General features: G+C 43.5%; 2 protein-coding genes across 2 annotated transcripts; one reads left to right on the top strand and one right to left on the bottom strand.

The window, feature by feature from the left end:
- The first annotated feature begins 10,707 nt into the window (after positions 1-10,707).
- Positions 10,708-17,627, top strand: LOC114447478 (L-threo-3-hydroxyaspartate ammonia-lyase). The gene is made up of 11 exons (XM_028423760.1): positions 10,708-10,823; positions 12,882-13,209; positions 13,304-13,420; positions 13,585-13,826; positions 13,912-14,077; positions 15,170-15,269; positions 15,344-15,419; positions 15,537-15,662; positions 15,857-16,024; positions 16,131-16,188; positions 17,241-17,627. The coding sequence occupies exons 1-11, from the start codon at positions 10,708-10,710 to the stop codon at positions 17,337-17,339; spliced, it is 1,596 nt and encodes a 531-aa protein (XP_028279561.1). The 3' UTR covers positions 17,340-17,627.
- Positions 17,628-18,832: 1,205 nt separating this feature from the next.
- tmem254 (transmembrane protein 254) lies at positions 18,833-21,923 on the bottom strand. The gene is made up of 4 exons (XM_028423596.1): positions 21,786-21,923; positions 20,449-20,552; positions 19,590-19,649; positions 18,833-19,503 (listed from the first exon to the last, which is right to left on the bottom strand). The coding sequence occupies exons 1-4, from the start codon at positions 21,870-21,872 to the stop codon at positions 19,383-19,385; spliced, it is 372 nt and encodes a 123-aa protein (XP_028279397.1). The 5' UTR covers positions 21,873-21,923; the 3' UTR covers positions 18,833-19,382.
- Positions 21,924-23,863: the final 1,940 nt, after the last annotated feature.

Genomic DNA, 23,863 nt, shown 5'->3' with positions numbered 1-23,863 from the left:
CTGCCAAACTAATCGGTTGCTATAGGATTGTAAAGAGAAGTTACACTAATTTAACAAAAAGTGCATCAGAATGAAATCTCATACCCGACCTTTAACAGTTTTGGCCTCAGTAGTAGTTCAGTTTGTACTGTATTATGTAAAAAACAAACTGTTACCAGCATGCAGTGAATCCTGGGATATGCTGGATGATGAAGGATCCATCTGATCCGTGGTAACCACAGAAAATGGGACACAATCTTTATACATATGCAGGGACACGGCTTATGAGGAGAAATCTCCCTCTCTCTCTGAACTTCCTGTTGCATCGCAGACCGTCCAGAGTCCTACACAACCTAAAAATGTTAAGATATTGAAGTTGAAACTATAATTCTGCACATTTTATCACATTTGTTCTAATGTTAGGGGTTAAAACAAGAGATCTAGGTCCGGTGTTATATTTCTTTATGCTTGTGAAATGAGAAAAATCCTGCTTTATGACTATTATGCGTGTGATGTCATGCACCATGAGCAACTTTACACCATCTGCTGTTTTAAATTTCACACATCCACTCATCATTGAGGAAGGATCTCAGGTTTCAATAATAAAACTGACTATGCACCACCCATTAGCCAAATACTAGCCTGTTATGGCTAATTTAATGTAAATTAAGTTCTGATATATAATGAATAATCCATTCACTTCTATTCATAGATGACACAGCGCCCTCTAGGTGAACTGCAGCCTGTTCAGCCAGGACGTGGACATGCTCTCCTGGGTGCAGACAGTAGAGGGCGATGTGGAGCAGGGGTGTGTATCGACTGAGGAAAAGTGTTGCCAGTGAGCTAAGCTCAGTGTAAACAGGAAGTGACTTCAGAGTCCACACGTAGCTCTCTGATAATTCAGAGTAAATAAAGCAGAGCAGCAAAAGATGGCCGCCTCCTCCTTTAAGATACAAACATCACTGAGACATACAGAACACATGCGCACACACACAGGCCACACTCAGGACTGGCCCCTCTGACCGGGCTCCTCCAGGATGTCCACAGCCGTCTTTCCCGTGTCGTCCAACAGGGGGCGCCACTCTGGTGCATCAATAGCATCCAGGAGAGCAGCCAGCTCAACCTCCAACTTCTCCACCGTGTCCTCCACTTTCTGCAGGAGACGGAAGACACGTGTGAGAGTCTGACACATGAATTATGTATGAATAAGTTGTAGTATGAATAATAGACTCATCACTCATGAATAATACAGTTAAATGAATAAAACAGACACCCAAAACTTGCTAAGGTAAGGTCAGAGTGAGCTGGATGAGATGACAAATCAGCATTTTGGAAAAAGCTGAGAAACCATTTGTCTTTTTTTGTTGTTGTTAGATTTGAGCCTCAACTTTTCTTTGGAAGGAAACGCTGAAGATTTTTGGAAAGAAAGTTGATTTAATAATAAATCTGGGGGAAGAAAAAAAGAATGAACCCTGATAGTTTCAAACCGCTGAGGGCTGGATGTGAGACTGATGTGGGAAACCGCACCTTCTCCACTACATCCAGGCGGCTGTGAAGATTTGTGTGCTCCTGACAGGCGCTTGAACGCACCGCTCGAGGCCGCCGGTCAGGCTCCGGTCCTGAAAACAGGCGAGAGAGGTGAGCAATAATAAAAATGTACTGATGCTTCCAAAAACACAGTCCAAAAAAACACCAGGTTCAACAGATTCCTCACACAAAAACAAACATGGCCGCCCACTGAAGGAGCTTCTGTACATAAAAATAAACTCTGAGTTAAACATACAGCTTTGTTTAGCTGAACTGGTCAGTGAAGAAATGCAGCATCCGGCACTTTTAAACATCACTAATTAACACGTTGTAGCTCGTTTGTTTAATCAGCCCGAGGCTCCAGGAAACGACTCCTTCTGGCTGAGGGATTCCAGCTGTTAATTAGCAAGCGCTAGCATGTTTTCAGAGAGAATGCAGAGACAACAGACATGTGGACGCACTTCAACTTGAGTGGAAAATTGAGCCTTAATCCCTGAGCTTTGAGGAGTGCAGGGAGGGAAAGCACAGGAGGTGAGATGAGGTGAGTTTAGCTGACGACAGACACACACTCTCATTCTAAAGCACTCTGCAGTCTTTGTTAGCCAGCTGCAGTGTAAGGTCAGGATTCACTTCCTGTTCTGTCTGAACACCAATCATCACACCGTGCTAGCTGTTTCCCCTTGTTTGCAGTATTTGTGCTAAGCTAAGCTAACTCCTCCATATTTAACACACAGAGTGGTATTCAAGAAAAAAACTAGAAACAACACAGCTGATTCCATGAACCATCTGTCAATCACCATCAATCAACCACTCAGTTCAGCAGTTTCGGCATGTCGGCCATCTTTGTAAGGACCATGTGTGCAAACAGAAAACCAAGGCTGTGTTCGAAATCACTCACTCACTCCCTACTCCCCATATGGAGAGTTAATTGTACGGCACCATGTAGAGAACTCACATTTTATGTTGTTTTATTTTATGTCGCCGTTAATGACGTCATTGCTGTCACAAAGTAAACGAGCCGATCTCTGCCGGCTAAACTAACTCTGTTGTTAGCAATTATAATTTGTTCCGTTATCGCCCAATAAACGGTCTGTGCATGCATGCATGATATCGCTTATGGGACATAAGTAGTGACCATCGGATGGACACTACTTTTCAAGATGCATTGTGGGATACATTGAGGGCCCTATATGGGGTCTATAATTTCTCACTACGATTTCGGACAGCACTACAAAATGGTGGAGACTCTATATAGGGCCCTATATAGTGATTTCGAACACAGCCCAACACTGTTCACTGTCATCCTGTATCAGGTCACATGGTCTTCTCCTATGCCCCACCCCTTTGTCACATGACACATCTCTCTAAACATTCTGTTTTTGTTGGAGACTGTCTGAGTCTGAGCAGCTCTGAGCAGAACCTGGTAAAGCTTGGGGTTAGTTACCATGGTGATGCAGCTGGTTAACAGAGAGCCTCCTTCGTGACTCCAGGTAGAACAGACATCACTGTCGGTTTGTCTCCTGCATGATTCCAGTTCCAGGTCATAGCGTGGCCTCTCCACGTTTACATTTTACACCACCACCTTCTTGGACTTCTTGGTCATGTGCAGTCTGGTTTGATGGTGGTGTGGAGGCCACATGCATTCCCCCACTCTCTCTCCCTCACAGTCATGTTTCCAATTATCAGCCTCTCTTTGAAGGCTGCATATGTTAGGGTGGATGCCTGCGTTCCCTTGCAGCACTCCCTCTAACACCCTGTTAGTGGCGCCGGGCCAGCCTCCCATTGATAGCGTTTACAAATGAACTTCTCATCCGTTAAGTCAAAGCCGGCAGCGGTGCTGTCGCTCTTGTTTAGATGAAATATTTGGAATGTAAGCGGCCAGCTGACGCCTGACAGCGTGCATTGTTGTGGAGCATTAGGGCTGTGTTAAAGTGCCTCTGCGCGGTGGGTTCCTGTTTGATGGCTGCTCGCCAGTGACCAAACGGGGGATGTAGCTGCCGGATAATTCCTCACAAAAGCACTTTGGCTCTCATTGTTAAGTTTTCTTTTTGTGGCCAACAGGCAATGAGCTGGTAACTTACAGTGAGCCAAAATACACGGGGCTCTGTCCAATTGCACAAGAACACATTTTCTTCTTATTACTTATTGAAAAGAAGACGATATTGGAGACTTTTTAAGCACTTTAACTTGTAAGCTAAAAACAGACTTTTCCCTGTATCCGCTGCTCATTCTGTCCTGGTTTTCTCTCCTTGCTGCAACACAGAGTTTCAAGCTTGTGGGAATAATCTTGTCGAAACAAAACACCGATGTGCTGTCAGGTAAACACAGACTGTGGCTGCGCCCAGGTCTTCTTCATACCTGATGCAAAGTGGAAGCAGGATTCTGCTGCACACCAGATTCCTCTTAACAAACCATTTTACATAGCAATAGCCAGATTGATTCGTCTAAATCTTCTTCTGCACCTGGCCCTCCTCCCATCAGTCGTGCCTGAGCCTCGATTTGACTGATATCCCATGGAAACATTTTACAAGCTCCATTATGGATGCTGCAGGAGGGGTGCCAAGTTCAGAACATGCAGGAAACAGGCCAGATAAGACATCACAAGAATGGAAAAGTTCTCCTGAACCGGATCTGGGCTTTTACGAGTCGTATTTTTTAAAGCGGTGTCAGAGTGTGCTGCTGCTTTAGAGATCAGCACAGCCCAGCCTGCTCTTCAGGGGGAGAGAAAAGTTGCAACAGAGAGCTGCGTGCTGATGTTAGTGATGAATGTCTCACCCACCGAGCAGATGTGATTCATGTGGCTGATGCAAGATGGCTGCCTGGCTGGGTCTGTGTTGCTGCTGCTAACACTGAGGAGGTATCTGTCCCTGCTTTTGTCCAAATTTAACTACTAAACATTTTGTCCCTAGAACATGTATGTCCCCACAAGATGAGTAAGACCTGCAGCGACGGCTGTGACAATGAAGCCAAAGTTGATAGAAGAGAGGTCACTTTTTTACAGTTATAGTCAGAGAAACACTTCAACTGTCTTCACTGTGTAGTTTAGTGGATACGTCCCTGGAGCTTCACCCTCTCACCCTGTGTTCCATTGTCTTCACTGAATGTAGTCGAAGTGTCTTCAGAACAGTCTAATAATCAGTCTTGAGTCTGGTTCAGAGCTCACATGGTACAGCTAACATTTTCATCTGCACTCCTCACTATCATTTCATTTGATTTCAGCCTCTGACACTTTCATTTACTTCAGTTTTAGGTTCTGTTTAAACTTCTTGAAGCCTTTAACACTTCAGCTGCTGTCAGTGCCAACATCTTCCCTTTGTTTACCTCCGTTCACACTGGAGAAAGTCCATCCACAAACTTACAGAAAGTGACGGTGATGCAGTGATAGTGACACTTCAGCTGCTTTCATTTCACTGTTTGTAGTTTTCATGCTGTTGTGTTTCATGAGTATAGTCCTTCTTTGTATAAATCCAACAACACATTGAACACCACAACTTTTCCTACAGTGTAAAATAAAATGCAGCTTTTAATGATGTCATCAGCAGAGCTGTGTGTGTGTGTTGTGTTCATTCTTCCTGCTTCCTGCTGTCGGCCATTCTTGCAGTATGAAGTCAGTGTAATTCACACTTGAGGCCGTCACTCACAGATTTGGCTCTGGAGGATTGGCCCACATCATTTCTGTGACTTTCCACTGGATTCCTGCGCCGCTGGTAAACACTGAGTGGAAGCAGCGGGATGAAGACGATGGATGAGCTGATCGTTTGAAACTACACTGACAGTATATATGTATTAGATTAAGTGAAGCCGGAGCTGCAGTTAAATCAGTAACAGATGTGCTGGCCGAACCCTGAGCGCACACACACACACACACACACACACACACACATGATGTCAGCTCAGATTCATGTGTGCTCATCCAGCCAACACACACCCAGCTGTGAAGAATCTAAAAAGCACAACAAACAAACTTTCCTCAGCCGTGATCGACGTCTGATCAACATGAATCATCTGTTCTCTCGCACTACTCGAGTAGTCGGTGTAAAAAACACACCCACGCCTTACCTGCAGCAGCGCAGCCAATCAGGAGAAGGGTGAGGAGGAGGAGGAGTCCAATCGAGGAGCTGGAGACGCTGACCATGATGAGGAGGGAACACTGGAGAACAGCTGGTGACGAAGAGCGAGGAGTGTGTGAGAGAAAAGAGTCACGAAGAGGGAGAGCTCCAAAAACTTCTCCTCCTCTCCGTCTTTGCCCTCCCTGCGTTCGCTCTCTAATCCTTCCCTCCTCGACTTGGTTGCGCCCAGTTTCCTAATGAAAACAGTGGATGTGGGACTCAGTATCTGGGAAGCGGTGGGAGGGATGTGCTGGGGAGGGGACGCCTTTCTCAGCCACACACACTGGCCCCCTTTTTAAGAAGGGAGCTCTGGTTTTTCATCAACGTACAGTAGGTTTACTGTACCCTGTTTACAGAAATAAGACTTTATATATTACAGGAATACAATTTAAATGACACATTTGTACTTCTAGGTATGTCAAGGCTCGGTTGCACTGACTGTCTGTACTCATTCTTTCATTATTCAAGAGCAAAAATTGAAATAACTCGAGGCCGCTGAGCTCTTTCTGGGAAAATCATCCAGTATTTCAATTTCCAGCAGGAAGTCTGAGAATTTAAAATCAATTCAGCAGCAGAGAATGCCCTTTATAATCACATTGATTGGTTCCTCTTATTCTCCCAGAACTGACTGTGTGACTCACACACCTGCCCACACACAGACGGCCAAGGCTCTTACGTAGTAAACGTGGTTATCTTCATTAAGCCAGACTGCATTCAGCCTCCAGCTCTGCTCATCGCTTGTCTGGCCTCTTAAGCAGATCTACGGGCTAAGCAGCAAAAAAAAAAAAAAACACAACTGGAGGAAAAGTGAGCGGAGGGATCAATAAGAGAGACGAGAGTCAGGAGACACAAGACAAGACGAACCGCAGTCACTGAAAACACATACATCCTTTCAGACACATTAAAATTTGGAGAAACATGACGATCACCTCCTGCTGTCAGAAACAATTTGTAGGAAAATGTCCTCAACAACATTTTTAACATTTAATAAAAGCATGAACATGACTTTTCAATATTCATTTTCAGGAAAACATTTACTTAAACATGCTGTGAATGCAGTTAGCACAAATGTTATGTAGAATAGCCTTTATTGTCATTCTAACAAATACTTAGAATAAAAAGATAAAAGAAATACTTTACTAAAATAACTTAAAGGTCGGGTAGGAGATTTCATTCTGATGCACTTTTTGTTAAATTAGTGTAACTTCTCTTTACAATCCGATAGCAACCGATTAGTTCGGCAGTTTCGCATTAAAACGAAGAATATGAATCATCTGTGGAAGCTATAAAACGCTAAAAACATCAGCCAATCCTCCGGGTGGACCCTGCGCGGAGTATTGGCTGGTTGTCACTCTCTTCCTGCTCTGCGCATCAGAGAGGTACGTGCATGATGGCCGAAGTCACAGACTGCAGCTCGTCTTCAGGTAATACGCGTCCATGTGATTGGAGGCGTGGCTTCAGGGTGAGCTCCGAGAGAAAGGGGCGTGTGTTTACTTTCCAAACCTGGCTGACTCTCACTGAGGTTTCAGAATCTCCTACCCTACCTTTAAATAAGGTAAAGCAAGTTAAAGGGAGTGCCTGGGCCGTGATGTGTCCCTGTGGATGTACTATATATATATATGTATATATATATATATATATATATATATATATATATATATATATATATATATATATATATGTATATATATATATATATATATATATATATATATATATATATATATAGGGCATCATGCTGTGTGCTGCTAAAGGGGTGGAGCATGTGACACAGACACAGGAAGTGACAGCTCAGAAATGTTATATATGATAGTGAGCTAGCTTTCCAGCTAACAAGATTTATAATAGAACCTTACAGAATGTATATAGGTGGATGATGCAGCTACACCTCCACCTATTCTACAAAAGTAAGGGCATAATATTTTGCTTTCCAGTGCCGCCATGTTGGAAAAAGATCAACGTGATAAAAACCAGCTAGCAAACCGTTTCAGTCATATTAGAGGTGGACTTTTATTTTTTAGTTGGGGTCCATGTTACAGCCACTAATACGGAGGAGGGGTGTGCCTATGACCTACTACTGCAGCCAGCCACCAGGGGGCGATCCAGATGTTTTGGCCTCACTTTTTGGCAGCTGTTATGCCATCCATCTTTCTACAGTCATCGGTGCTGATTCTCATACTGATGCTGCCTCAGGGGTCACTATTTATTAACCTTTGAAAACTTTTCTCTCTTTTTCTTGATTTGCCATAAAATTGGATGGCCCAATAAAAAAAGTAAATGTGTGTCAAAGTTCATCCTGTGACTCTTCCCTCGGATGTCCGCTCGGCTGCAGCCAGCACACACATAAGGATGGCGCGTCGACAGCCAGGGGATGATGGCTGATCTGTGGTGTGACAGACTGCTGGAGGCGGGGTCACCTTCTCACCGTCTATTTCTGTCCTGCCCTCCTCGTCCTGCTGTCCATACGTCTCTCTGTGTTTCCTTCAGTGGTCATGATGATGTCAGCGCAGACACAGAAAGATGAAAGGGACCCTCAGCAGTGGTCATTTCATCCAGTTAAATGCACCTCAACATGAACCTCATTAAAGCTTGTTGTTCTCCAGAGCTGAGCTGAGCTCTCTGTTCCTGCCTGGCCCCTGGCACGCCCTGCCACCTATTAAGAAGCTAAATCTAATCTGAGGTGTGTGTGTGTGTGAGAGAGAGAGAGTGTGTGTGTGAAGTCTGCTTTTACAGTCATTAGTTGACCTCTGGTTTCCCTTGACTCTGTCATAATCCTGTTGTGAGTTTGATGTACTCACAGAAATGATCAACAGTTTGAATAAAAGGCTAATCAAAAAGTACTAAATACATTTTCGATGCTATAAATTCATGTGTTTTCTACTTCTTCTTCTACTTAGATACAACTCAGGGATTTAAATGCTATCTAGGTATTTAGATATTTATTATATACTTCAATTTCATCTTTGATTTCTATTTGTCTGTAACAAAAAAGGATTTCCCCTCTGGGACAGATAAAGGGATTCTGATGAATTGATGCTGCCACATGAGCCACTTGGAGGTCAATGGCAAGAGAATCGTTTTTCGTGCAAGTGTTTGTTTTTAAGCCAAGGAAGCCAATTTGTCTTTTAAAAATAATAAGAAATAATCACCTTAAACACCTTAAAGTCATGTGACATGCTAGCTGTTGCCACATTCTGTCAATGCTTACAAGTTGTAGTTTTATATTTCACCAAAAATTCATTTTTATTTTTTATTTACTTGTTACACTCTTTTGTTCTTGTATATATATATATATAAAAATATCCCTTTTAGTTTGTTTATTTTTTGTTTTTGTTTTTTTATATTGCGTTTGCGTTACCGTTGACGTTTCAGCGTCACTTCCGGTTTGTATTGGCGCTAGCGCTGCTGACGACGAGAGGTAAATTTAATGTATAAACTAGTTCAGTTCAAGTCTCTACCGCGCTGAACGAGTTAAAAACACCTAACAGAGCTTCAGTGTTTACACTTTTTACGTTGTTGTTTGTTATTTTTATTTTGTATGTGTGCTCTTCTACCGTGTACAGCACGTTTGCTGTAGGCAGTTGTGTTTCGTACAGCTAGTTATGCTAGTTTACTCAAGCTAGGCTAAAGTTATCTTAGCTGTGGTTAGCTTAGATGAGCTCATGTCCTGCTGTTCTCTCTTACAGGTTTGCATGTTGAGACCCGGTCACAACTGTGACATATCTGCCCTAATGTATTTTTTAAAACAGGTATGTAAGCTTCTTTCTTGTGAAGTTAGTTTTATGTTGATTGCTCTCTGTGTATAGTTACATAATAGTTAAGCTAATTAATACATCCTACAATTTATGTTCCAAATGATTTTGCTGTATCTTTTGCTGAAATGAGATAGTTACACCGCCAACAGGTTTATAAATGTATTGAATTGAAATGAGGTGTTTGAACTTTTGTTCAGTTCTTGCAATAGACCCCCTAAAAAGTCCATTTTCCAGGTGTGGCATTATAACCGTACAGTATGAATAATTATGAACGGGGCTGTATAAAAACTACTTATTTACTCATCTCCGCCAATTGCTTGTGAGTGACTCTATCTACTGTATTATAAGACACTTAACTCCACCCATCTCACTCCCTGTTAACTACGCTCTGAGTTTACCTGCACATACTGTTGGAGCCATGTCTGCTAAAGGACTTATCCCTGATTATACAAGTTGCCGTAGTGATCTGGGTTTGGAACCGCTGGTTACCTTGAAGACGCCTGCCCAGTGAATGCTGGCATCACCGTCGCTTGTCAGTTCAGATTTGAGGGACATGTTGAGGGACACCTGATCAGCACTGAAGAGGATCTGGGCTTCCTGCTGGGAGCTGGCAGCACCCAATTTACCTCTTGTACACTCTCCCTGAAGTCTCGCTGGCAGCTTGTCTCTTTCTACAGCTTCACTACATGTACTGTTGCTGAAATCTATCCAGGGAAGCCATTTTCTCCTGTAGCAACATCCCTTTTCAGTCTTTTACAGATGTCAGTGCTGACATCTGACAGCTGAGTGGAAAATCATCTGCGGTTGCCTTGTCTGTGTCTCATAGAGGCCGCTAAAAGAGAAATGCGTCCTGGGAAATGGAGATAAAACTGCATGACCTAAACAGGTTTTAAACACAAATTATGGCACCTTTCTGCCCCACATTAGCTCATTTCTGATCCTCCACCAATATTTGCCTCCTGTTTGTAGTTCAGCCTTCAGATCACTGCTCCCTAGATAAACCCTAAGTCTGCATCTATCTCCTTAGACCGTCTGATTAGCAGTACGTCACAGAAAGGGGAAGTAATCCTGGTCTGGGCCCAGGAATAGAGCCTTGGGAGGGGCCAGGCCACTAGAGAGAGACGCTCCACAGCCACCGTGCATGTGTTCAGGGGTAATCCTGTCTTAAATAGCCCATGGGCAGTGAGAGAGGGCGGGTGACAGGGCAAGGGACGTTGCGGTGTGGGAGCAGCAGCAGCAGTCAGTGTCCTCTTATCCCTCGGACACATCACAGCAGCCGGAGCAGGAGAGGGATTCGGACACTTGTTGAACTTTAGGAAGAGAGTTCTTCGACAAGGATGAACTTTGCTGCCCAGTTATTCTACTCAAGCTACCTGAGCGAGCGACTTGAGCGTTTGTACTCACCCAGGCTTGCACTTAAAGACAACGAGGAGAATGACCCCTTCTGGCAGAGGTTGGAAATGACAATATGTAGCCTCCCTGGATGCTCCCCTACCTACAGATAAGCCCTGTAGTGACAGATCTACCTTCAGAGATGCCTTCCTTTTTCAGTTATCTCATTCCTCAGTGTTTGGAGAGAACCTTAACACACTCCTGTGAACCTTGAGTCTCTTCCTAATGTTAATTATGAACTATTATTCCCTTGGTGTTCCTAACAGTCCTTTCCTGACAGACAGCTGGTGAGGAGTGTGAAGAATCGCCTGCTCTGGCCTTTTCTTCCATCTCCACATCTACTCCCTCCTCTTCCTCCTTGTAGAGATGAGATAGTCCCTGCCTCCAAGCCCCGATAGACCTGCTCCTCTGCATAGTCCTCCACATTTTTCTCCTCTTTTTTGCAGGTAATTTTTTCACTGATCAGGAGAAAGGAAGAGGGAAAAGAAAGGTTGGGTGTATATAGACTGTGTAGAGTGGTACAGCTGCTTTGTGCAGTGCTGATAAGACTTAACATTTAGGGTCAAACAGGGTTTGTAATTACGCAAATCAGCCTTGTCGTGACTCCAAACCTTCCGCTGCTCCTTGGGCTACACCCAAACCAGCTAAAGAAAGCAAGAAAGTTGATGAACCAGGGCAGAGTTGCAACATCAGCAATCAGGTTTCTATTCTGCCAAGAGACATTTTCTTTCCCCCAAATGAACTTTGTTCAGAAAAGAAAGAAGCACAGCAGCCAGATACGGCTTTTAGTCTTTGAAAGGACATTGGGAAGCTGAGATGTGCAGTAATAAAAGCCTGATGGGCTGAAATGTTCGCTTTTTGCTTTGTCCTCACTTTTTTTTTTCCAACCATTTTAAAATAAAAGAAGCTATTTTTAACGGTTCGGCTCTTGATCCTCTCCTTTGATGAGGCTTTTTGAGACAGCCTTGTTGCTCTTTTCCTCCCTTTGATGCCGTTTTTTTGAACTCTGCCTTTGAACCGCTGTGCCCTAATCACAGGTGCTGCCTTGGACCCTTCTTAGTCCTGATGAAGGGGGATGCTGTGCGCCTGACTAACAGGTTTCAAAGTGACAGACAAGTAGGGCAGAGAGCAGTAATGGACCCAGGAGATGAGGTGAAGGGTCGTGGTATTGTTTATGGCAGATCATTGTGATATAAATAGCTTGGGATGTTCTCTGCAGAGTGAGATCCACTCTGTTGTTTGGGGAAGCTGCTCCCCCTGCTGGTTGTTTTGTCAGACTCCACGCTCACTAATGCGCTTTGATGAGCAGAGTTTCTTTTATTTTTACTCTGCATTGACTCTTCCGTCATGATGCAGCAGACCCGTCCTGCACAACCTTATTCAAAGATTTAAACTCAGCTGGTAACCATGTGTGATCTGTGAGTGGCTGAGTGACTGAGTTAATCTCCAAAGGGTTTAATCCTATTATTGTGTCTATACTCCCCTCACACGGTGGGAGAAACATCAATGAGCGAGTCTGATCCAAGTTTGTGCAGCGTTCGATTTTTTTTGAAGAATTTGAACTATTTAAATAAATTGCAGCTTTCCGTTCCACCATAAATCAAACTGTCTCGCTTTTAGACCCTAATTGGCGCTTTAATCATATGTGTGTCTCCTAACAAAGGAGCTGAATGACCCAGTGAATCATAAGTTGACTTCTATGTATAATCTGTCACAGAGAGTGGAAGCCTGACATGAAAGGTGAATCAATTCATCTTAGAATGAGAAAAGGAGGGAATGGGAGAGGTATGGCCATGTCTCGTCATACCAGAGTCGAGGTTTTGTCCTTTCTTCTGTGAGATGGACGGCTCTGTTGACGTGCAATGTGTCAAATAAAACCTTTTGCTTGTAATTTGTCTTCAGCCTAATGGTGGATACTTTGTCATATATGTTGTTCAGGGAGACAGGCAAAGGACCAGTTGTGTTGTTAAGGCTACCTATGAGGAGATCTCAGGTTCTTGGAGCGTTCTTACTGCACAGGAGTACAATTGAATGTCTTTTATTTTGTTGTACGCTTTGGTCATTTTAATTTCGTTTGGTCGAACGTCTCATTTGTTTGTTTGTTTTTTTCCTTACTCAGAGAGGAGCTGCGTCTGGGCCCCAGTCAGCCTGGTGGTTCCTACAAAGGTGGCCCCATCAGCAATGGCACAGTGGGCCGCAGACCCACCCTCATTGAACCGGAACGCCTGAAGGACTTTGGTGAGGAGGAGCTTCTGAACGGGGATGTGAAGGTCTACGACACCAAAGTGGTAGGGGGTCCTGAGATCATGCTCATGGACCCCCCGAAAGTCAGGCGACTCAGCGAGTTCAGGATTGTCCCCAGACCACAAGCTCAGTACCTCCGCTTTGAGGACATCAGCGCAGCTGCCTTCAGGATCCAGTCGGGGATACAGAAGACGCCTTGCACGGTAAGTGTTAGGGTGGAACAGACGGAGACAGTGGAAGCAACTAAAAAGAAAGCAGCCCACATCTGATTAACGTGCCATGTCTGTGTGCGTGCAGTACTCCAGATTGTCCAAACAGTTTGGGATGGAGATCTACCTGAAGAAGGAGCACCTGCACTACACAGGTTCTGTGAAGGAGCGAGGAGTGTTGTATCTGCTCACCTCCCTCACACAGGTAAGACAAGGCAGATAGAGAGGTCACAGCTAGTGCACGTGTGTCACTGACCTCTGCTGACCTGCAGGAATAAAAATAGCCGGAAGCTTAGAAATGCATCTGTTTGTATGCTTCATGGAAAGAAGCGGTGATGTTCTGTGGTCTGCGCCCCCCTCCCCCTCCAGGAGCAGCAGAGGAAGGGTGTGATCGTGGCCACTGACTGCAACTTCTCCATGGCCGTGGCTCACCACGCAGTGGAGCTGAAGGTGCCGGTGTTTGTCATCATGCCGTCCTGCTGCGCCTCACCCCGTCTCAGGATCTACAGAGACTACGGCGCCATGGTCATCTCCTACGGCAGCACGGGCCGCGACTCCCAGAACCACGCCAGCCACCTGGCCAAAGAGAACGGATACCTCTACCTGGAAGAGTCAGTCCGGCTAACGTTCACCTCGTAGAGTGAGATTCTAGTCTGTGGTGTGAACAGTGTAATCTTGTGTTTGTCTGATGAGCAGAGATGAAAATGCAGCGTACCTGGCAGGACTGGGCACCGTCGGCATGGAGATCTATGAGCAAGTACCCAAACTGGATGCAGTGGTTGTTCCTGCAGCAGGACAGTATGGGCTACTGGCTGGCACTGCTGCAGCCATAAAACACCTCAGCTCACGCATTCTCGTCATTGTAAGTCTGATTTAATAATAGAGTTTCTGAATGACTTCATAACCTCTGGTTCACTCATAAATCTCCCCTTGTTACTGACACAAGGGAGCTTTTCTTTCAGCTTGGATTTTCTTAACAAGATAGAAAACATTTGAAGTGTTCCACTATCTGCCCACAGCAGACACTGTGTTTACAGTCAAAGCTCACAACAGCCCACTTTAAACGATTAACATATTCTGTACAATCAAGACAGTGCACCGCAACCCAGACACTGGTTAAGGTTGCTCTAAGCTATAAATACCAATATTTCACATATTTAATATTAGTACAATATACAATATGTACATATTGCACCATCATACGTATTAGTACATAACGGTAATGGTAGCAACGGGGCGAGCAGAGACCTCCCAGTCTCCAGCAACCTTCTCCAGCTCCTCTGGGAGCTTCTTCTAGGCCAGCTGGGAGATGTAATCCGTTCAGTGGATACTTGGTCGGCTTTGGGGCCTCTACCAAATCTCATTTCTGCTGCTTGTATTCCTGATCTTGTTCTTCTAGTCTTTACCTAGATTACACGATCATAGGTGAGGGTTAGGGCTGATAAATAGGGTGTTTTGACTTTCCCCTTTTTCCCATCACTTGGGAGTAAGACTGAGATTCATCAATGTCTCCATCTGGGCCTAGAATCTCTGATTTATATATTTCTAATGTTATTTTAATTGTCATTTTAATGAACATAATATAAACGAATGATGATCACCTTCACTGTAGCATCTTCTACTTTGTATTTAGCCTGAGCGAAGGACTGAATACTCCTGTGTGACCAATGATTTGTTCATACAGACGTAGAAAATATAAATTGGTGCTGCATCCAAAAACATCATAATATGAACCTCTTCTTTAACACTTTCTGAACAGGAGATTCACATAAAATCATGCTGTGTGATTCACTTGGTCCGTCTGTTTTCATCAGACTGGGACTGAGCTTTTGTGCTGTTGTGTCTGCTGATGTTCACACCTTGACGTGTGTCCGTTTCACCCTATTTCTAAAGGTGCCTTATAAATCAAGCCGTTAATATTATTAGGTATAACTGAGAGGTCTTTCTCGAACAGGGAGTCGAACCAGAAGGTTTCCCCCTGTTGCTACAATCTCTAAAAACAGATGGTCCCGTCAAAGACATGCAGACCAACCCCAACAAGAAACTTTATGGAGGTAAAGTCCTAAAACTCTGAATCCTTCTTCATGTTCCAAACCCTTCATTTGCATGTCTGTCTGTCTGCTCTCAGACCTCATGGAGCGCTCGCTTGGTGCTAACACCTTCCAGCTGGCAAAGAAACTCGTAGATAAAGTCATCTCTGTCAGGTACAGCACCTCCACATAAACATCTAATGCCTCTCTGTGTCTGTCAGGATGCTGTTGGAAGTTTCCTCTTTTATTTTAGTGTTTGCACTTTATATCAGTCGACCTGTGTATTTGCAGTGAGGAGGACTCTCTGGTGGCGATGCTGCGGTTTCAGGAGTTCGAACGCTCCACTGTGGACATGGAGGGAGCCATGGGCCTGGCCGCCATCCTGGCTGGAAAACTACCAGAGTTGAAAGGCAAAAAGTGGGTCAGATTTATTAATACTCTGCTACCTGCCTGAACTCTGTGACAGTTTCCTCACTCATCGTCCCTTCAGAGGAGTCTCAGTGTTTTTTAAACCCTTTGTGTCATTTTAAATATAGTTTGAAATCTTAGCTGAAATGATTTTTCTGGCATCGTCAGCTGGCTGCAGATAAATGGAGCTGTCTGTGCTGCAGGGTCGCTGTGGTGGTGAGCAGCGCTAACATGGAGTTGGAGCTGGTGAGGCAGTGCGTGGACCGAGCTCTGGTGCTGGATGACCGGGTCAGCAAGTTCTCTGTGCAGCTGGGAGAGTGGCCAGGAGACATGGCCAAGCTGCTGGACGTGCTGTCCAGAGAGGATGTCAGGTAGGGACGCTGCCCGTGTATAGAACCTTTTGTTAAATCTGTTTACGTGATGCCTCCTTTCATTTTTTCCGCTCTGTTTGTTTTTGTTTGTTTGTTTTCCGCCCAGGTTGCTGGACGTCTGCCATCGGAGGCACAGTGACAAGTCAGAGCTCTTCAAGGCGAAGGTGGGTGACTAATCTCTTCACCTCGTCCTCTTCCCTCCTCCGCTCGTCTCATCCTGGCCTGCAGTTGTCAGGGAGCTGGCAGGAATTAAAACAAATGAATATTCATGCAGCTTTTTTTATACATCGTGGGAAAACATATGCAGATATGGCAAAAAAAAAGTTTGTGGATTTATTTCTACTTTTGAAATAGATTAAGGATATTTTGATGATAACTATTACACTACATCATATTCATTAGCTCCTTAATGCCTGCTTTAGTGTGTATTTATTGTGTGGACTGTTCATTATAAGAAGGTTTATTAACCTCCCCCCTCTGGCAGTAAGAATAATTACACAAACATGGTTTAAACCAATCAAGGTGTTTAATTTATGCTCTCCAAATAATGCTTGTAACCATGGAAACGTCTGTTTTTTAATACATGATCTTCAGCCTGATGCTGCTTCTACACACACATGTGACCACAGAGCAGCCACTTCCTGTATCTGTCACATGATCTTCACTGCCCCGCCCCCTTTTAGATGACTGATATTAGAGCCAGTTGAATCCACACAATAACCCATAATGATAAACATTGTCGGCATTCCTCACGTCACGTCTTCAGTCTCGCACCAACATGATGTTTTTCATACACATCTATCAGGAGAGAATGAACTTGTGACTCTTTGGGTCTCAGTGACACAGATACTGCGTTAGCATCCTAGCAAAGCTTATATTGTGATGCTAAGTATATCTGCTAGTTGTGTAAATATGTAATGAAAAGAAAAATACAGACACGCACACATATTCAGACCAAATTCTGACATTTCTGAGATGTTCTGACCCGTCCACGTAGGAGACGAGAAGCATTTCATCATCATAGCGCGGCCTCACTGGTGATTGTGAAGTTTGTAGTTTAACATTTACTATCCGTGAAATGGATGAAGAAAGCTAACCGAATCCTCTTGGACAGTACATTTCCTTTATAAAGTCTTAGATGCTGCTGTGAACCAGCAGGAGAGGTCAAAGCTGTTGCATAATAAACTGTGGAACCCTAATTCATGTGTGTTGACAGGTGGAGTGTGTGGTGGAGACCAGGGACAAGACACAAAGCGCCCAGCTGCGCAAGACGCTGAGCGAGCGCTACCCTTCAATATGCTGGCTGGACCGGTGATCGCATCATCATACACACATACACACACACACACAAACACACTCACTGACAATAGAAAACAACGTGTAAAGACGACTTCTTAAAATGTGCGACACGTCCTTCTCATACATGAGCTGTGTTAAATGAAACTACGACGCTTGTTGAGCAAACCTAAGTGTAAACAGAAGCCTTGAGATTATAGAGCAGGTGTTACTCTCATTACTCCTATTACCTAAGCTGCTACTGCTTGTGTTCATAAAGCACCCCTGTGCAGACCGACCCCTCCAGTACACGCTCCTCAGTTCCCTACAAAACCCAGGAGATGAGTTCTATTTTTCCATGACGGTTGTTTGTAAAATGCTGTATATACATTTCTGTGTTTATACTGTCCAAGGTGTTAGCGTCTATCAGAGTAGCTCTCCGAATAAACCTGGACCAGTCATCTGTTTCCTCTCTTTTGCTTTTGTGACGTTTGCGAACAAAGAATCTGGAGAACTGACAGCGACCGGTCGTGTTTTTGTGTTGTTGTTTTCTTTCCTGAGAGTAAAAGTGAGACAGAAAGTGAAGTTGTGTCTGCGCTGCGCCTGATTAATGACTGGAGACAGCTCTAGTGGAGACCGGGCTGTTTAAGACGGGTTAATGCTCTTAAGTTCATAAGCAGAGGACACCGTGACCCCGTGCTGCTGCTGCAGCCTGACGCTCTTTACCTGCGTGATATCACACAAATTCTCATTGGAGGTCAGTAAACACCCGTCGACCTGTTCCTGGATGAGTCGGAGCAGCTGCGGTGAATATTTTTATATAAACGCGTGACCGCTCGCCCTAATGAACACACTGTAAACTGTTTTTACAGCTTTTACTTTAATCTCATCACAAAGAGGCCGATACACAGACCAGTGCAGACGCACAAAGTTAGCAACTAGCTAGAGGCAAGATTAGCAGCTATCTTATCTGTTGGAAGTCAGTTAAGATACATTTATACTAAATGTTGAAGCTCAGTTTATCAGGAGGTCATAGAGCAGGCTGACCTTTTATTTGCACCACCCATATCAGTCAGTTACATACACAGATTATTTATATTTGTTGTTTCAGTAGCTGATAGATTAGAATACACCCACACATAAGAGGACATTTATGTGCGATGGTCACGTCTGTAACATGTCAAATGTTATTTAACTGAAAATATGCTGTGAAAGCTTTTAAGCCTGAGCTGAAGTTCTGGACCTCGTGTTGGATTATCTGTGTAGAGACCGTTCTTGGGGAATCAGAGGCAGACCTGTTTGTCCCTCACAGTCTGCTGTGATGGTGGAGCTCCGGTGACGGTGGCTTTGTGTGGTGCACACACTTAACTCAGATCCAACACACACCGAAGCGATTGAAGTGATTCAAATCAGCTGTTCTCAAACTGGAATTTGTTGAACCTCTTCAGTGACACGAGGCCTCTGACTGATCAGTATTGACTGATATATTGATATATGAGCATTGATCACTGAACAACACATGCACAGCAGGAGCAGTTTGTGAGTCACTCTTTTATTTTAACATTATTTCATGTTGTTAACATTAAATTAAAATCTCTTTCAGTTTGATTAAAGTAGCTCAGCTCTGTATTTACATCCTGCCGAGGCTGATGGCGGCGCCCCACCTGCAGCCAGCCCGCCTGACGTTATGACAGCTGGAGAAATATCCTTAGTGCTGCCATCCAGCCTGAGTGTAAACATCATCAGAGTAAAAACGGTTTTAGTTAACCCTTTGTATTGCACTGAAACTTAAGCAGAATTAGTAAGAGAACACTGATGCTTAAGAAGAGGAATAACAGCAGTTTTCAGGGTTATGTATAAAAAGATCTGGAATGAAACAGTTCACAGGAGTAAAGATAGAAAATCTAAAATCTGTGGTGTGTTAAAGAGATGTCATCACAGTCATCACTGTTAATACAAAAGAAAAGGCTCAAGTGTCTTCCTCCACTGCAGAAAGACAGCGGAGGAAGAGGAGGCACCAGGAAGCGACTGATTCTCTAGATTCAGCCATTTTGTTGTATCACTTGTTCTCCTGCTGGCGTGCTCAGTGATGTTTGGGGCGCTCGGGGTCGTACTTGAGGAGCAGGCCGAGGGAGGCGAAGCCGAACAGGAACGTCTGGACGAACCACAGGCAGCGGACAGACGTGCTGCTGATTCCTTTGGCGCTGCAGAAAAAACACACGTCAAGTTTGCAACAACAAAAAAAAAAAACAATGAGCGTACAGCACCACCTAGTGGAGGCGGCTCTCACCTGCATGTCCTCAGTGCAACAAGGGCCTCAAAGATGTGAACAGCCCAGGCTGCCAACCAGCTGCAACAAAAGACATTAGAAATCCAAACTGATCAACATGTGTCATAAAAAGAGCTCAGCAGATGTCAGAGATTAAAGAAACACATGTTTTAATAAGCATGTTTTAAATTTATATTTTAAAAAACATTCAGGTGAGCGGCTGACACATGACTGGATTCATTTTTCCAGACTTCACTAAAATAACATTTTCATTAGGGCTACTTAAGAAACAGGTATTCAAATAATTTATTGATTTATTGATTCTTGAAATAACTCAGGTTATAAAGCAGCTTATTACTCATTACTCTGTTTTTTTTAAGAGTGTTCTAACAATCAAGACAATAAATATGACTGTTAACAACTCAAACACATTATTAATACAGTTAAAATCATTTTAAACTGGTTTTGTCCATTTCAAACAAGACAGGCAAAAGTGCTGACTTTATAATCATTTAAAATTTAACTTAAAGCTGAAATCACTATTTTTTAATGTTTGACTTTAAATAACAGATGAGCTCTTGTTACATCAGCTGACAGCATTTTTTCAGTGTTCTGTCGTGGCTTGTGCCGCCACAGTGACAACGACGGCCGTCCACAGCGTCACATGACCTTCAAAACATTATGTCATGTGACTAATTAACATTCTGTGTCAGTGCTGGTAACGACCTGTGAATGAGGGGAAACCATTAAGGCTGTAGTTGATTAAAGGGTGTGTTCCGGCCATGTGAGGGCGCTCTGCTGCACCTCATTAAACACAAGCAGCTGTCACCCAGGCCAGGCTGCTGCTGCAGTGTGGGTCTGTGCTGGTCTGATCACTCACCCTTTGTACATCAGGTCCGAGTAGTTCTCCACCAGGTGACTACACAAGCTGCCGAACACACCCAGGTGCTGGAGCGGGAGTTTTTCTGGCACAAACACGATGCCCTGCAAAAAACACCGGGAGAGCAGCTCAGCATTAACACATTTCAGCCATCCAGACTGAGACCAGGCACCAGAACCAGGCTTCAATCCTCAGCTGATTTGCTGATATTGGAGAGTCCTGGGGCGGTTTGGCCGGATCACAAGCTAGCATAAAATGTGTTTAAGTGGTTTGTGGACTGGCGTTATGAATGGCTCTTTAAGCAGCGTTGATGCTGGATGGACGCCACAGAACAGCAGCGTTGTCTCAATGAATGCAGACACAGTTTGGGGAAATAACTCAATCGACATCGAACGATTATTCAAGATATATTTTAATCATATGAACACGACTGTGTAGCTTTTAGAAGCAGGATGGAGGATTGATTATGACTCGAATTAATCTGATTTAGCTAGAAAGCTGTAAATAACAGTAAACAAAAAAGAATCCACCTAACAGTGAGGCGTGTGTGGTGAAAACCAGCAGGTGTGGGGCTCCATTGTGTTGCTCTGCTTTTGTCTTCCTTCCACCTGTAAGGCAGGATTGTGTGTGCACGATGCTCTGAACACACAAAGGTCTATTGATGGAAAGAAGGGCCCCTGTGTCTGTTTACCTGTGGTTTGCATGTCAAACACTCACAGTCACAGGTTATGGCTCATCTGCCTACCGGTGCTTCACCTGTAGTTCACCGACACGTGTGTTAAAAACCTACACCGAACTCCACTTAAAAAGTCACATTTGATAAGAACACATCTTAAAGAACTTGAAGACATTTTACAACCATGTTGTCAATACACACATCCACATATTAGCCTACCTGCTAGCCATGCTGACCCTCATCCATGTGGACATGAGAGTCAGGGAGCATTTACTGGATGTTATCAAAGTTTGAATGGAGTTTTGAACGTTAAAATACAATATACCGGGTGATAATCAGTATAGATAGGCTTTGTATTGATGAAGTACATAATGTATATTAGCCGGGTTAGCTAAAGGGGACACCGAGCTCCTCCTGTGGACTTTGCACAGAAGTTCTGTTTGACCTTTAGTTGAAGTTATAAACACTGATAATGACGTTTAATGCTAACTACGATCTTACAGATACTATATATAATATAATATATATATATATTATTATATATACTATATAATGTTTATAACCCGGAGGACCTTTGGCGCAGCACTCGGAGAAAATAAACAAATATACTCTTTCGTTATAACGACTTCCAAAATCAGAATAAATAAGTCAAACCGCTTACAGTAAAAAACGCCATCGCGAGTGTCACGGTGATGATCCAGAAGAGGCTGGTTCTTTTAAAGTAAGCGCATCCATCACTTTTAGCCATCGCTGCTGCTGCTGCTGCTACGCGTCGGTCTCGCTGTTAAATGTGTCCGTGTAGGAAAAGCCGTCAGAGAAAAACGGTTCCTGCCCGGTAACGTAAACCATTTAAAAACCGGAAACAACAATTTGTTTAAAAAAAAAAAAAATCACTTATCATTAACTTTCATAATGCAGATTTATATTTATAAAATGTGTCATAAATAATGACAATAATGAAAATAATAAAACGGATGCATTTCACTAATTCTAACCTTTTGTGTGTAACTATGCAAAGTAACCACGCCGTTAAAATGATTTCACATTTTTAAATTGTATCTACTTTTGTGTTAACATTAGTTTGTGTCCTCCTGCAATAACGCATGTAGTTAAATCGACAAACGCTACATCCTAAACTGGCCTATACCATGAAAATAAAGGCTGTCATTCAGTTGTCATGGGAACCGTTTTGAAAACAAACTGTTTTCCTCAACAAACTTTAAACAACAACAACAGCTATATACAAACATTGCAGTGGCAACTGGGGGCCTCCTTAAATTTAAAAATAAACATAAATGCTGTTTATATTTATAATTTGAATTTATATGTTATTTTTCAAATTTAAAAAAAAAGACAAACATTTGCAAATGTTTGTTTATTTATGACATAATGATGACAAATGCTGGTTTCCTGTGACTCTGGAATCACCACTGATGCCAGTTTAAAGCACGTCCTTTTTTTTATTTTTAGAGGTTTTAGCGTTCTAAAAACATTTTTAAACAAACATTTGTCTGTCTGCATTTCCGCTTGCAGATTGAGGTCTATCATAGTAATACATAAAGTTCAACACACTTTATTCACACATCTTGCAACATAGGACTTACCATTGTGGTCCATCAGTGAGGTCATGATATAGAAATCACTCATCTTCCTCAAAAAAACAACAAGCCTGAAACATTTTCCTCTTCGTAAAAGTTTATTTTCTGTTTTTCTGTTGTTATATTTGTGTGTTTTCTCTCTTTGTTTATCATAATGTACCAAGACTTCCTGAACATACATGACAGTGTGTCATTGATCGGCCTGCAGGCCTGCTCCTCCTCCTCCTCACTTGCAGCATCACTGTTTGCAGTGATAAAGTGATCAGGTGACTTTTCTCAGACGTGCAGGATCACACTGAACAAGGCTCGTTCCCCTGACGCTGCATGGGCTGAATGAAGCAGTGTTTGTTTATCTTTAATCAGTCGATCACTGTATGTAAACTTGGGCAGAGCCTGTATTTGATGAGGGAATGGTTTATTGATAGACTCTTTCCCGGTTTATTATATGATCAGATAATGGTTGGAAGGATTTTATGATGAATGTCCAGATGTTATTAAAATCTTCAGTGAGCTGGCGTCCTGCTGGTGATGTGTGAGGTGATGGAGGGAGAGAAGGAAGGAGCTGTGGGACGTTCAGGAGCCGCCTGCACACACACACTTATTGATTTTTTGCTTCTTATCCGGATAAAGATAAAAAACAGAAACAGTCTACAGGTCATTCCTGTAGACTTCAAGCTGCATTGTGTTCTAAATATACCGACACACACTGTGAGTCTGTGTGTGTGCACTTTGCTCTTTGACTCCTTGGATGTGAGCGCTTACACTTTCAGTAAAAATCAATGCGACAGGAAAGAGGTCAAAGGTGGAAATGAACACCGGCGCAGGAGGAGGAGGAGACGTGATATTTTATAAGTGTGAGAAGGCATATTGAGGTTAAAGGTCGCTGCATCCACACGCGCCTCGGCCAAGGCCTGGACATGTCAAACCGCTTGACAAGCTCACCTTGATGTTGGCTGTGACGCCGCCGCTGTCAGATGTGCCATTAATCATCCTTCTGTGGCTGCTGCTCAGCATGTGAAAAGACAGCAGGAGCCGCTGATAGGCTTCAGCTCTGCTGCAAGGGTTAAACATTTCTTTAAGCCTACTGTCAGCTGATTAATGTTCTACAGTTTGCTGTGTTTACACTTAACACTAATCAGAG

The sequence above is a fragment of the Parambassis ranga genome, chromosome 15 (assembly GCF_900634625.1).
Source record: "Parambassis ranga chromosome 15, fParRan2.1, whole genome shotgun sequence".
Classification (NCBI taxonomy): domain Eukaryota; kingdom Metazoa; phylum Chordata; class Actinopteri; family Ambassidae; genus Parambassis; species Parambassis ranga.
The sequence above is the reverse complement of the archived record's forward strand: the minus strand, read 5'-3'. Positions and strand labels throughout refer to the sequence as shown.

What these genes read in the sequence shown, in the direction of transcription:
- LOC114447478 (XM_028423760.1), top strand. Translation starts at nt 10,708, where the DNA reads ATGAACTTTGCTGCCCAGTTATTCTACTCAAGCTACCTGAGCGAGCGA. An exon ending in GGATACCTCTACCTGGAAGA is followed by an intron (nt 13,827 to 13,911) that starts GTCAGTCCGGCT and finishes TCTGATGAGCAG; the next exon opens with AGATGAAAATGCAGCGTACC. An exon ending in CTGTCCAGAGAGGATGTCAG is followed by an intron (nt 16,025 to 16,130) that starts GTAGGGACGCTG and finishes TTTTCCGCCCAG; the next exon opens with GTTGCTGGACGTCTGCCATC.
- tmem254 (XM_028423596.1), bottom strand. Translation starts at nt 21,872, where the DNA reads ATGGCTAAAAGTGATGGATGCGCTTACTTTAAAAGAACCAGCCTCTTC. An exon ending in TCGCGATGGCGTTTTTTACT is followed by an intron (nt 20,553 to 21,785) that starts GTAAGCGGTTTG and finishes TGTTTTTTGCAG; the next exon opens with GGCATCGTGTTTGTGCCAGA. An exon ending in TCGGACCTGATGTACAAAGG is followed by an intron (nt 19,650 to 20,448) that starts GTGAGTGATCAG and finishes CTTTTGTTGCAG; the next exon opens with CTGGTTGGCAGCCTGGGCTG.